Source organism: Trachemys scripta, chromosome 8 (genome assembly GCF_013100865.1).
Source record: "Trachemys scripta elegans isolate TJP31775 chromosome 8, CAS_Tse_1.0, whole genome shotgun sequence".
In the NCBI taxonomy this organism is placed as follows: domain Eukaryota; kingdom Metazoa; phylum Chordata; order Testudines; family Emydidae; genus Trachemys; species Trachemys scripta.
The window spans coordinates 66,731,742-66,746,394 of NC_048305.1; the positions used below are offsets into that span (position 1 = coordinate 66,731,742).

The following is a 14,653-nucleotide window of genomic DNA, read 5'->3' on the forward strand; positions in this document are numbered from 1 at the left end:
CAGTACTTTGGTATGATAATAGTGCACAGCACTTCATAGTAAATAAATAGATGGCCTCTCCCCAAGGAGTTAGGCTTATAATGCTAGAAAATTAATAGCGCGTGCCAACATCAGGCTTTTCCTGAGTGGATGATGTGATTGGGATTTAAGCAGATGGATTTTCTTTCTGATGGACAGAATGTTTTACAGATCTTTTCCCAATGAATTTTTTTTTAAATAATATACAGGCACTGGAGTATGGAATAGGCATTTTTTAACTGAAATCTAAAATAAGGGTAAAAACCTCTATGCCAGTTATCCACTGCTTAGAGAAATCTGCAGAAATAATCAATAGGAATTTTTATTCAATTTTCTTATGTACCCATGGAAAATGCTTTATTTATTCATCCATATTTTCCATTATCTCACAGTAATGTCCTTCTCATGAAGGTTATTTAGATGCCAGTATACACTACACATTAGGCAAAAATCACATGAGAGCTGCAGATTGTGCCTGTGGTGCTGGGTTGTCTTTGTCTTACTGCTAGTCATGTGTTTTTTTAATTAAATAATGAAAAAGTGGTTGTAACTTTTGTTGTATCGCATTACATTAAAAAAGCAAGTTGCAAAAATCTATTGAGGTATTTGTAAAGAGCTTATCACTATAGTATGTAGGAGGCTGAAATAAGGCATTATATAAATAAATTAGATTACATGTCAGCTCTATTGAACTGACACAACACAATAAAAAAATGTTTTGAAGTATGCTTTTTTGTTCAGATTAAACACAAAAAATAGTAGCATGTAACCCTTACAGTTTGATTGGGAATGTGTACTCACCAGAGGTGCTTCCCCGGCATCACACTCCACCATCAACTGGTCCTGTAAGAGGATGGGCTCCAGAGTTAAAAACAGTTCTTGGCTGTCGGGGAGATGGATCCTCCGCTTGCCTGCTTAACATTCTTCTCCTCCTCCTCAACAATGTCCTCCTCATTGTTGCTCCACAGACATGCCACCCAGGGCGCCTGGGAAGTATCCACAGAGCGTTTTGGGGTAGTGGCAGGGTCACCACCGAGAATTACATGCAGCTCCTCATACAAGCGGCATGTCTGTGGGGCCTCCCTTGTCTTCTGGTCCGCTTGCCAAAGCTCCTTTATTTTCATGCAGCACTGCTGTGTGTCCCTAGTGTAGCCTTTCTCCCCCATGCCCTCCACAGTCTTGGCATAGATATCAGCATTTCTTCTGCTGAATCAGAGCTCTGCCTGCACAGACTCTTCTCCCCACACAGCAATTAGATCCACCACCCCCTATGTACTCCATACTGGAGCGCGTTTGCAGCCTTGAGTCTCCATGTTCAGCAGTTCTGGCAAGCTCTCCATGCTGATCAAATAGGAAATGAAAATTCAAACGTTCCAGGGGCTTTAACAGGGGAGCAGCTCTTTCCTGTGTAACTGGCTGATGTGCAGTGAAATTGAAAGTGCTCTCCAGAATGCTCAGAGCAGAGCACTGTGGGACACCTCCTGGAGGCCAATTCATTCAAATTACACAATGCAATGTCTACACTATCCCCATGTCAACCTGTGGATGTGAAATCAAGTGCTACATCTCTTGCGGAGGTGGAGTACAGAAGTCGACTTTATAGGCCACTTAGGTTGGCAGAAGGGACTCGGTAGTGTAGACACATACATTGGAATGGGTTACCTAGGAGGTGGTGGAATCTCCTTCCTTAGAGGTTTTTAAGGTCAGGCTTGACAAAGCCCTGGCTGTGATAATTTAGTTGGGATTAGGTCCTGCTTTGAGCAGGGGGTTGGACTAGATGACCTCCTGAGGTCCCTTCCAACCCTGATATTCTATGATTCTATGATTACTAGATCAACTTAATGCAGTTTACGTTTGCCTAAGTTTGTAGTGTAGACCAGGCCACTGTATGCTGTGGACATCAGGAAACCTCTATCTTTACATTATGTGCTGTAGTGTGTGTTGCCAAGATCAAACCTAAAGAAGTGACCTTCATGTGAAGAACATTAGCATGGAATAAGTGAAAAGACAGATGTTTGTTGGTAAAACAAACATTTTCAGTAGACATTTCTGAAAACTACAGAAAAGCTTTCTATTTTAAATTCTGTGCAGGTTTCTTTTGGCTCTAGTGGTGGTAATTAATATGCTTGTACTTTTTTTTTAATAAATTAATAATATTTCAAAAGCAAATTTACATTCAGCTGTATTCCTTCACACAAAAAATAAATTACTTCTTGTACTGTCTTAATATACAAAGTTTGGCTGTATTCTTCTAATGTGGCCTCTGTCTATTACTTTGTTTTGCTTTACAGTGTGGAGGGTCCAACTTTTACACCATCTCATCAACTTGTGCCTGTTAGGCATACACACCATCAGCCTTATTCAGCTGCTCCAGGTAACAGCATAGCACTGGGTTTTTTGGATAAAATATTATCTATCTTGTTTTGTTGATACTCTTGACGGATATCTTGTTGCAGAACTCCCACTGACTTCCGTGGGAGATCTACACATGGATAGCTTACAAGGTTGGGTCTATAACTCAAGACAGTGTTTTTTGTAAAGACTTACTGGCTGTATACGTTTTATGAAGTTTGGTTTCCACTCTAAGTGGATTATGGCTTTCAAGTTATTTATAACATAATTAATATTGTATTCAATAATAAATTTACCTTTATCTCTTTACTGAGTGATGGGTACTGTGTGCATATGATATAATTCATGTATATGATTGCCATACTCTTGTTTACATGAAAATAAAGATCATTTTACATAAAAACAAAAAACCTCCAAAAATTTGATAATTTACCATTGAAATATTCAAAACAATGAAAGCAACTGATTTGCTGAACTAACTTGTTTATTTTAAAATGATTTTCCAAGTATTTCCATAAGTTGTAACTTAGTTACATTATATTCTATTTTAATTCCAATTAGGAGTCATTAGAAGATCCACATCTATGTCTTATGTGGATGGATATGTAGGGACTTGGCCCAAAGAGAAAAGGTAAGTCGTCATTACGTAGAAGCTGGTTTAAGAAGTAACTATGGATCAGCCACTAAACAATACTGAACTATATTTAACATAATTTGGACTTTCAGAAAGCCTTTGACAGGAGGCTTTTAAGTAAACCCAAGTCATCACAGAGTAAGAGGTAAAGCAATATCATTGAGTAGAAACTAGCTAATAGAAAAGAAAACATAGGAATAATTGGTCAATTTTTCAACCTGGTGAAAGGTTAACATTGGGGTGCTCCAATATTTCATATTATAACTGGTGATGTTAAATATATGTTAAATATATTTGTCTGCACACAATATACTTGAAGTGCCAATAGAAGTCACTGAGATCAGGAGCTGAGTAGGATTTTTTTTTTAAAGGTACTTTTCTATGGATAATGAGAATAGGCTGATGAGAGAGGATTTTAGAACAAAATAGAGACGATATAAACTCTTACGTTGTAGGTATAAACCATCACTGTATGGCTTCTTGTACTTTCCTTTGATGTATCTGGTACTGGCTGTTGTGAGAAAGGAAGGATGCTGGATTACATGGACCACTAATGTGATTCAGTATGACCAGTTCCTGTATTCCTAAAATTCCTTAATTGTATTACAAGATTGGCAGGAATATTATTATTTTCCCTCTGAAGTTACCCAAAATGAATAAGCATATTTTTCATATGAAAATACAAGTTGTGACAGACCCAGACCAGTGGGGTACAGGAGTCTGGTAGAGGGCAAATATACTGGTCACTGGATGAGTATTTTTCTGTTCCCTGAGTGATCAGAGCAGGGGCTGCACTAGAGTAATCAGGAACCTGCTAGAACCAGTTAAGGCAGGCAGGCTAATTAGGACACCTGGAGCCAATTAAGAAGAAGCTGCTAGAATCAATTAAGGCAGGCTAATCAGGGCCCCTGGGTTTTAAAAAGGAGCTCACTTCAGTTTGTGGTGCAAGTGTGGGGAGCTGAGAGTGAGAGGCGCAAGGAGCTGAGAGTGAGAGGGTGTGCTGCTGGAGGACTGAGGCTGGGTCTACACTACCCGCCTGAATCGGCGGGTAGAAATCGACCTCTCGGGGATCGATTTATCGCGTCCCATCGGGATGCGACAATCGATCCCCGAATCGACACTCTTACTCCACCAGCGGAGGTGGGAGTAAGCGCCGTTGATGGGAAGCCGCAGAGGTTGATTTTGCCGCCGTCCCTACAGCGTGGTAAGTCGGCTGCGATACGTCGAATTCAGCTACGCTATTCGCGTAGCTGAATTTGCGTATCTTAAATCGACCCCCCAACCCCGTAGTGTAGATGTAGCCTGAGGAGCACAAGCGTTATCAGACACCCGGAGGAAGGTCCTGTGGTGAGAATAAGAAAGCTGTTTGGATGAGGCCATGGGGAAGTAGCCCAGGGAGTTGTAGCTGTCATGCAGCTGTTACAGGAGCCACTATAGACAGCTGCAGTCCATAGGGCCCTGGGCTGGAACCCGGAGTAGAGGGCGGGCCTGGGTTCCCCCCAAACCTCCCAATTGACCTCGACTGTGGGTTCTCCCAGAGGGGAAGGTCTCTGGGCTGTTCCCCAACCCACATGGTGAATCTCTGAGGCAAGAAAATCCGCCTATAAGCGCAGGACCCACCAAGACAGAGGAGGAACTTTGTCACAAAGCATACATGTGGTTATAATTTAATACAAGCAATTAGAACAAACAATAAAAGCATGAGCCTGAATAAAATGTTATATTCAATTTAATTTTGTATTTTCATAATGCTAGCAAATGAAGCTAATCATATCTCATTAGTACACGTAGCCCTACAATTTTAGATTGTTTTTTTCACATTAATATATGTTTGTTCATTGTATTAAATATGAGTTGTTTAACAGCTTTCTTTATTTTAATCCCATTTAGATCTTCGATGCATGGAGTTTCATTTGACATTTCTTTTGATAACGAAAACAGTATTCAGACATCTACTCCAAACAGAGGAATTACTAGATCTGTTAGTAATGAAGGCCTTATGCTAAATATCAACCGCATGCCCAAACATATTAGGAAAAATCTGTCCTTCAAGCCAGTAAATGGAGAAGAGGAAACTCAAGATATTGAAGAAGAAAAGGACATAGTATCTCATATCGACCCAAATGCAGCATCTCTTAACACAAATGAAAGGAATGCCAATGAAAACAGCCAATACAAGCTTCCAAATGGAGCTCCGCAAAACAGGGTAGTTATGGATGATTTTGGCAATCAGATTGAGACTCCAAGCATTGAAGAGGCTTTGCAGATAATTCATGATACTGAAAAATCCCCCATTGTTATCCAGCCAGACCAAATTACAAATGGGTTCTTTCTTCATAACCAGGAAATTAGCATCTTAAATTCAAATATTAAACTAAATCAGCCTAATCCTGATATCATTACAGACACAAAAGTTGCCCTAAGTCCTGTGACTGACAATACTGAAGTGGATACTGGAATACATGTTCCTTCAGAAGATATTCCAGAAACTATGGATGAGGATTCTTCTTTGAGAGATTATACTGTAAGCATGGATTCTGACATGGAAGACCCACCTAAATGTCTTCAGGATTATGATATACGAGCTAGCAACCACAGAGAGCTATTAAGTCCCTGTCCAAGCTCAATAAGTACCAAATCGCAAGCTGGCAGCAGTGCTTCTTCAAGCTCGGGAGTCAAAATGACCAGCTTTGCAGAGCAGAAATTCAGGAAACTGAATCACACAGATAGCAGAAGTAGTGGAAGCAGTTCTCAGAAAACTACCCCAGAAGGCTCTGAGTTGAATATTCCTCATATTGTTGCTTGGACTCATATACCTGAGGAAACACCTGTCCCTCAAGGAAGAGACACTACACAGTTGCTTGCTTCAGAAATGGTCCATCTTAGGATGAAGCTGGAGGAAAAGAGGCGAGCCATAGAAGCACAGAAGAAGAAAGTAGAAGCTGCTTTTACTAAGCAGAGACAGAAAATGGGAAGGACAGCATTTCTTAATGTAGTGAAAAAGAAAGGTGATGGAATATCACCTCTTCGAGAAGAAGCAGCTGGAGCCGAAGATGAAAAAGTATTCACTGATAGTAATAGATTGAATGAAAAAGACACACAAAAACCAGTTGAACAAATTAATAAGACTGCAGAGGTAATAAAGGAAAGTGCTGAAAATTCTCAGGCCAAGTGGTTAAAGTCCCCTAATACACCTATGGATGCTGAAAAGCAATGGAACTTAGTGAGCCCCGCAGAAGAAACCTTAAATGAAGGGGATATTTTAGAATATACAAAATCTATTGAAAAGCTAAATGCTTCTCTACATGTCCTACAGCAGGAAATGCAACGCCTATCCCTTCAGCAAGAGATGTTGATGCAAATGAGGGAGCAGCAGGCCTGGGTTATTTCACCTCCTCAGCCTTCACCTCAGAAACAAATCCGAGAGCTTAAGTCTTCAATGAGGCAAACAGGACTGTCATCTTCTATTGCACCATTTGCTTTGGAACCTCCTCGCCCTACTTATCAATCACCACAGTCTTCTAATAGGAAGAATGCCTCTCTCCCCGTTAAAATGCAAAGGACTCCTAGGCCAAATGAACTGAAAATAATACCTTTTAATCGCACCTTAACTGCTCCACGGTCTGTGGATAGTCTTCCTCGTTTGAGAAGATTTTCTCCAAGTCAGGTTCCCATTCAGACTAGATCATTTGTATGTTTTGGAGATGATGGAGAACGTATCTCTGAACCTCAATTAAAAAGAAATCTTTTGAAAGAAGTCAAAACTACAGAGGATGGAGCAAAAGAACAACAACAACAAAAAGGTACTTTGGAAGAATGTGAACAAAAAGTGAAGGAAAAGGAGATTAAGCCTTTTGAATCTAAGGTTTCTGAAGTATTATCTCAGCCCATCACAGAAACTGTCTGCCTCACCCCAAATGAAGATCAGCTAAGCCAACCTGTTTTGCCAACACCAATTCCTAAAACAGCTAACCTAATTGAAGTTTCCCTCTCAGATTTGAAACCACCTGAAAAGGCTGAAGTATCTGTTGAGAAATATGAAGGTGAGAGTGATAGAGAACAATTCGAGGATGACCAAAAAGTGTGTTGTGGATTCTTTTTTAAGGTAGGTGAACTAGAACAATGCATGAGTCTATTGTAGGGTTACCATTTGTCCGGATTCTCCCGGACATGTCCGGCTTTTTGAGTTTAAAAATAGCATCTGGGGGGAATTTGTAAATGTCCGGATTTCCCCCCCACCCCCCCATGCAGAGCGCGGCACGGCTGACAGGGCAGCCAGCCGGATCAAGCCACTAGCACGGGGTTCCGGCAGCCAGAGCCCTTCCTCCGCTTCCCCCTCCTTTCCCCTGCAGCTTCAGATCACTCCCCTCCTCTCTCTCTCTCTTCCCCCCCCGCCCCCCCCGCATTCGCAGATCGCTGGCCGTTCACATCGGGTCTTTAGCAGTCTGGAGCTCCTCCCCCTGCTCCCCTCCCCTGCTGCCCAGCGTGCCGCTCAGCAGCACTCTGCAAGGGCAGGAACCCGGCCATGCGCTCTGTGGGGGAGTGCGGCAGGCTCTGCGTGGAGCCCGACACGCTGTTCTGAGCGGCACAGTAAGGGGGTCAGGGGGTCGGAGAAGGGGCAGGGGGGTTCTGGAGAGGGCAGTCAAGAGACAGGGAGAGGGTTGGATGGGTCAGGAGTTCTGGGGGTGGGGCTGTCAGGGAGTGGGGGTGTGAATAAGGTTTTGGGAAGTCAGGGGTCAGGTAGTGGGTACGGTCCTAAGGGGGCAGTTAGGATGGGGAGTCTCAGGAGGGGGCAGTCAGGGGACAAGGAGCAGGGGGGTTGGGAGTTCTGGGGGGGGCTATCAGGGGGGAAGGGGTGGGTAGAGGGATCAGAGCGGTCAGGGAGCAGGGGGGTTTAGATGGGTCGGGAGTGCTGGGGAAGGGGTCTGTCAGAGGGAGGGGAGTGGTTGGATGGGGTGTGGGAGTCCCGGGGGTCTGTCGGGGTGGGGGTGTGGATAAGGTTTTGGGCAGTCAGGGGACAGGTAGGGGATAGGGTCCTAGGGGCAGTTAGGATGGGGGGGTCTCAGGAGGGGGCAGTCAGGGGACAAGGAGCAGGGAGGCTTAGGTAGGGGGTGGGGTCCTGGGGGGCAGTTAGGGGCAGGGGTCCCAGGAGGGGGCAGTCAGGGGACAAGGAGCAGGGGGGTTAGGAGTTCTGAGGGGGGCAGTCAGGGGGCGGGGCTCCCACCGTCCTCTTTTTTGATTGTTGAAATATGGTAACCCTATCTATTGGAAACACTTTATTTTTTCAAAGGGAGTCTTTTATTTCATAGATGACTTTTCAATAACTACTTTCCACTGAGGCCAACTGCATGTAGTGATTAAAAGTGTGTCTCAGCCTTTGTGACTCCTGATTGATTTGGGATCACAGGGACTGTCAAAATCTGCCAGCAATTTTCACCACCTCTTTCAATTCATAAAGTTTAAAAGATATTTGGGGATTTTCGGAGGAGGGGAGCATATTGAATATAGGCACACTTTTTTTCTTTTAACACAAGCTTTAGTGTCCACACATAAACAAATTTCTTTCATGTCCTTTATCTCCTGACAAACAGTTCTATAAGATTTTGGAAATTTCTTCTCCTTAGAGTACTCTGTGTATTTTAAAAGTGTCACATTTTATATGTGTAGTTAAAAAAATGAACATGTTGTATACTAAAATACTTATGTGTAGGCAGAATCTTTTAATCAAAATGTGCATTTTAAAAAGGCAGTTTGGATGCCGAAAGCCACTACTGTTTTGAATGTAGGCTTCAAAATTTTTCTTGCATTGCACAAAATCTTGCATTGCACTGTTTGAATATCATATATTTAAAGTAATACCGAATTGAGACTGCCCTCTCATGGCCCAGGAGCACAGTTTTAGCATATTTTATTCCCTTTTCCATTCATCACTGAAACTGCTCCATCCACAATATGCATGCCCTAGCTCCCTCTGCAAACCAATCCATGGTGCTAACAAAAGATACTGAATTGGCCAGCAGAGATTGCTTTATGTATTGCATAGTCATATGCTCCTCCTGGAAAACTGTCATCGTCTCCACATGCACAGCCTACAGTTAACTGAAAGTGAAACTCCTGTGTTCATTCCTGCACCCCTTGAGTTTCATACGATAGTGCCTTGGTTCCTGTTATAGTACAACTATACAAGCTAACTTAGAGTAATAATGGCAAACCTTAGTATCTCCTGTTTTAATATGCCCTGAATTCACCATTTGGAAAGAAATTAGAATTATTTGTATTCATCTGATGAGCAGCAATTTGTGCACATTCTTCAAGATCTTTCCCATTACAAATTCTGTTCTGTTTTTGGTGGTTGTGTTTTTTTTTTTAAGAGTTTGTGAGTGTGTAGAGTGCAATGTAAGACCCCAGTCCTGCACTAAGGTCCACTAATATGGACACCTCCACTCATGTGGAATCTCATTGAAGCTAATGGGACTCTGCAAGTGTTTGTGCCGTTGGATCTGAATAGGATTATGTAACTGCAGGAGATAATGTGAGATGGCCTTTAATTTAATTTAACAAATATAAACCCCCTGTAGTATGTCAGAAAAAGTAAATACTGAGTTATTTCTTATTTCCTTTTTGTGGTATTCTTCTGCAAATGTTTAGATTTTTGTTATTATAGAAATAAATCAGTTGGGCCTCAATTCTGCAAACAGGCACTGAGGACCTGATTTACAACCCATTGAAATTAATGAAAATACTCCCATTGACTTCAAAGGGCTTTGGATCCAGACTCCTGAGTTTAGTATGACTACTCAGTGCATAAACTTAAGATAAGCACGTTTTCAGGATTGGTGCCTTATTTTATGCTTTAGTCATCCTCACCTGCATTCTGCCTGTTGACCATCTTTGCTTACATTCAAAACCTCAGAGCAGCTTTCAGTGAATTTTGAGTAGACAGCCCCTTTCACATAGATGAACTGAAAATCTGGGACATCTGAAATATGATGAAAGAAGTTCCTAAAGCACCAATACATCATAAAAATAACCAAGACTGTAACTTTAGCTGTGCAGCACTTGACAAGTTCAATGCATTATATAAACATTAATAACATTTCTTAACTAGCTTTCTAGTAAGGATATGTGATATAAATGGCGGTAACACATTTTTTGAATTAATGTTGGGATAAACTTCATAATGCCCCCCCAATCAACCCCTGGTTGCTCTTTTCCCCTTTTGTTTTGGAATGGAATGAGATCTGAAGCTTTTTTGTCTTCAAGGGCAGAGAGATGTGCTGCTGATCTAGCTGGGGGGTGCCCTCATAAACAGGTCCCAGTGACTTAAGTTGGAGGCAGCTGTTCGTGTCTCCATGTGCTACTCCTCAAGTGGACGTTTCCTCCTGCTATGGTTTGATAGTTAGATCTGTATAGGTTTCATCACTTTAGTCATTATCTCCATTGTTGATATAAGTGAAGTATAAATACTTCTTTGACATAACTAAATAATCTCCAAGTGTGTACTGGTACGGGTTTGGGGGTTGGTTTTGGAGGTTTGGTTTGGTTTTCCATAGGGTAGGGGAAAGATATTGGAAGATTTTTCAATAAGGATATTTAATAGATTATATCAACACAATCTAAAAAATGTAGACCTGAAGTATACCATATGCAGAATCAAATTATCTTAAAATCTCCTAATCTATTTCTTCCTAAATATTGTTGCTACTAGGATGATCAAAAGGCAGAAAATGATATGGCAGTGAAACGGGCAGCATTACTGGAGAAACGGTTGAGAAGGGAAAGAGAGACTCTACTTCGAAAGCAGCAGCTAGAAGCAGAGCTAGAACATAAGAAGGAAGAGACAAGGTAAAGCTAATTGCATATTCTAATTGCAACATAAGCAATAATAATATACATGAGAATCTTTGCTATGGCAAAAATTGTAATCATAATGCAATGAGGTCTCCCTTCTTTGTTTTCCACAACAAATCCTTTTTCCATTGTGAGCCCAATACTTTATTTAAACCAATTGATTTCAGGGAGTTCTGGTACTGGCAAACTGAGTTAAAGACTAAGAGGATATTCTGTCTTATCTATTCACAATTCCACTTGAATGAAAGAATAATTTTTCATATGTATTTGAGGGTAGGGTTTGAACCATACTATACAAGTAGATAACCTTTTTCATCCCGTTATTTACATCTACAGTGGGGATGAGAAGTTGATCCTCTGTTGATGTAAACTGGCAAATTTATATCAGCTGAAGATCTGGACTCAAATCTTCTGATTTCCCTGATACAATTTAAAACACGTCCAAAATCTATGGTGAAAAGAAAGACAAGATCTCAATAAATAAATGTGGGGAGGGATAGCTCAGTGGTTTGAGCATTGGCCTGCTAAATCCAGGGTTGTGAGTTCAATCCTTGAGGGAGCCACTTGGGGATCTGGGGCAAAATCAGTACTTGGTCCTGCTAGTGAAGGCAGGGGGCTGGACTCAATGACCTTTCAAGGTCCCTTCCAGTTCTAGGAAATGGAATATCTTTATTTATTTATAATGGAAAACTTTTTTTAAAACAATTAAATCCAAAAATTCCACAATCTGAAGTATGGCCTTAATTTTTCCAATAACAACATTCAAGTGTGTTAAGTTTTTAAACTGTTTGAAAACTGAGAATAGACCAGTTCATCTTACTTGTATACGAGAACTCAAAGATTCTGGAATAGCCATTTTTTTCCCTGTCACTAGTATTATGGTGGTTACAACTGCTAGTCTTTTTACAAGGGAAAGTTTTCTACTAAAACTTTATTTCATGATTTCTTAGGCGCAAGTCAGAGGAAGAACGTCAAAAGAAAGAAGATGAAAGAGCACGTAGAGAATTTATTAAGCAAGAATATATGAGACGGAAACAGCTGAAGCTCATGGAAGAAATGGATACTGTAATAAAGCCACGCCCACACTCATCCAAACAAAAAAAGCCACGTCCAAAATCTATTCATAGAGATCATATTGAATCACCCAAAACTCCAGTTAAAGGTCCACCAGGTAACAAATATCGGTGTAGAAAAAGAGTCTGTTCATGCTAAAACACCAGCTTGAATTGTGGTACTAACTAAAATATGCATAGATTAGCCTCATGCTAAACTGATGTACAATTTTTGAAGCTGCATGTGACTGAATTGGAAAAAGTAGAATTTACAGATGGAAGCTAATGATGACAAATGTTGCTGATATATTATGCATGCATGCATATAAGAAGAAAACACAAAGGTTTGCTAGATGAACACCAGCAAAAGCACTAATGTCTGGCATGATTTTGTGCACGCTCATGTATTCTTTCCAGCCACTAACCTCTTCCTTGCACCTGTAGAGCTAAAAACGAGTAGAACATTTGGGAGATGTGAGATTAATAAATAAAATGGTGACTATAAGGTAAGAGTCCTTAAACTGCTGCTTCATCATAGACAGAAACTAAAGTACATCTGAAAAGTTACCTTTATGTTCTGGTGTGTTTTTATTATGACTACTTCACCTACTTGCCTGACTTAGTGCATGTGTAGTTGTGATCCCTGTGAGAACAGTCCTATGGAAAAGTGTAGCATGTCATTAATTATTTAATAATTTAGAATAATGATTTCAAAGAAAATATTAACAATTTACAGATAGAGGAAAGTGCAATGTCCTCATTTGTGTTTTTAGCAGTAAGGTTTCCATATCCTTCGCTGTCATCCCATGTGTCTGTGTCCTGGCTGGTTGTTACCCTCCACCTTATTTCAGTGCAATTCAAAACGCTCCATAACAATCCATTCAAATTTCTAGTTTATAATGGGAAATTAATTCCATTGTAACTAGACCTGCTTTGCTGATTTTGCAACTTTAATCCCATATTTCAGCTCTATATTTCACATTTATGCTTAGCCTCAGAAAACTCCAGATTCAAATAAGTTCCATTGGTATTGTGTCTGTAAATACATGGATTAACTGTGCGACATATGCATGCAGGCATACTGTATATAGAAATAAGAACACTTATCAATTTCCCTCTGCTGGTGTTGTGTCTAATGAACAGACTCTTTACTATTTGCCTGCTTTTTCATGAATTTTAACTTTGTTTTTATCCAGGTTCACAACTTTATCGTGTTTTTTCAGTATCTAGCCTCTCATTGGCATCACTGAACACAGGAGACAATGACAGCGTGCAGTCAGGCAAGAGAACACCAAGGTAAAGCTGCAATAACACCTTTATTTAATATAAATTGGTGTTTATCTTCAGAAAACTGGCATACATACTAAAATGCTTAAAGTACCCAAGTTGCATATTTTATATTCTGACAACTGATACTCTTTCTTGATCTGAAACACTGATCCTTCACGCTGTCGGCTGATGAAGAACTGAGTTATGTGTGTTAATTTTCACAAGTGCTGCTGATTGTGCAGCTGTGAATGAGTGCAAAAGTAAAATCCAGTGGATGTGCTATCAGTGCTATCTCTTTAATTCACCTCCTTGAGATTTGGACTCAACCTATAGATTCTTTGTTCACATGTTGTCAGTTTATATGCCATAGTACTTTTTTGCTGATTTGATAGAGTTGTGTTCTTTGTTTTCTTGTCCTTTGTAGTCAGGAGCTCACCAGAATTTAACTGATATTTTTTTCACCAGCCTAGGCTGAATACCAGAATTTATTGTGAGTTAAAAGCCAGTGTGGTGTTTTCACTTGAAAATGATATAATGAAAGATTGAATTAAATAAACAGAAGTTCATACAATTACATTCAAGAAGAGAGGAGAAGAAAAAAAAGGAAAGGTAGTTATTCCGAGGCTCAGATAAGACTTAACCCAACTCTATCCTCTATTTACTGCCACCGTGCTTTACTTCTCAACTGTGACCAGCCCTGTAGCTTTAATGAGCTGCTGCCTCACTTTTCTTCATGCTTTGAGCACTGGCTCATTGCTTGTCACAGTAGTGCATAAATTCTTTTAATTAAATGTATTGTGTATTTGACATCTCTTGAAACTATTGGTTTTATTTGAGAGGAGGTGTACTGTAACTATATTTAGCTATTCTACAGAAAAAAATAAAGGCTTGTCTACAATGGGTTTATTTACACCAGGTTAGCCACATGGATTTACCTGTACTTGTGCAAAACCTTAGTGCAGATCTGCTGCACTGAAGTAACAATGACTGGTACCCATGCATCTTACTGTGGCTTCAGATGTGATTCAGAGCTTGAGTTTCAGAATGTTGTAGAATCCAGTAAAAATTGATGAGAGGCATGGAATTTTCAGGATAATTGATTTTATTTTATTTTTGGTTGGGGTAGGGAAGGGGGGGGAATTGCCATAATTTTCTCCTTTTTCCTCATGTCAGAGAGTTAAAGGTTTTTTGTTTTTTTTTTTTTTTGAGGATTGTACTGTGTGAATTTCATAAAGACATTTTGCAGTCTCCCTCATGCACAGGCTGAGTAGAGTGAAAGTACAGTGATATTACAAGTGAAATGAAGCATAATTAGCTGCTAAGATTCTACCAGATGTCAATTGAATGTGGTCAGAAAATGTTTTTAAAAATCACTTTTTTTTCTTAATTTCTTCAAGCAAGGCCTTTCTCTTGTTCAGGACCACATCCCTGCCAAGTTTCAAACTTGACCAATTTTTGTAGTAGTCCCATTCAAAGA

At 40.4% G+C, this 14,653-nt stretch overlaps 1 protein-coding gene and 1 long non-coding RNA gene across 11 annotated transcripts in view; one reads left to right on the top strand and one right to left on the bottom strand.

Moving 5' to 3' along the window:
* The window catches only part of CAMSAP2 (calmodulin regulated spectrin associated protein family member 2), a 177,499-nt gene that overhangs the window by 154,530 nt on the left and 8,316 nt on the right, over window positions 1-14,653 (top strand). For 5 of the 8 annotated variants that reach the window (XR_004646813.1, XM_034778806.1, XM_034778808.1 and 2 more), the window contains 6 exons: window positions 2,310-2,392; window positions 2,932-3,001; window positions 4,895-7,109; window positions 10,713-10,849; window positions 11,806-12,026; window positions 13,104-13,203. Coding sequence is in view for 7 of the 8 variants with exons in the window: in XM_034778806.1 (XP_034634697.1) it covers window positions 2,310-2,392; window positions 2,932-3,001; window positions 4,895-7,109; window positions 10,713-10,849; window positions 11,806-12,026; window positions 13,104-13,203 (2,826 nt within the window). In the remaining variant the exon portion in view is untranslated. The remainder of the gene's footprint in view (window positions 1-2,309; window positions 2,393-2,931; window positions 3,002-4,894; window positions 7,110-10,712; window positions 10,850-11,805; window positions 12,027-13,103; window positions 13,204-14,653) is intronic. The other 3 variants (XM_034778807.1, XM_034778809.1, XM_034778810.1) reach the window with 2 other exon arrangements.
* LOC117881486 overlaps window positions 1-14,653 on the bottom strand; it is a 49,657-nt gene that overhangs the window by 11,516 nt on the left and 23,488 nt on the right. For 2 of the 3 annotated variants that reach the window (XR_004646819.1, XR_004646817.1), the window contains one exon: window positions 8,537-9,983. This is a non-coding gene — a long non-coding RNA (uncharacterized LOC117881486). Of the gene's footprint in view, window positions 1-8,536; window positions 9,984-14,653 lie in introns of those variants that run through there. The other variant, XR_004646818.1, reaches the window with a different exon arrangement.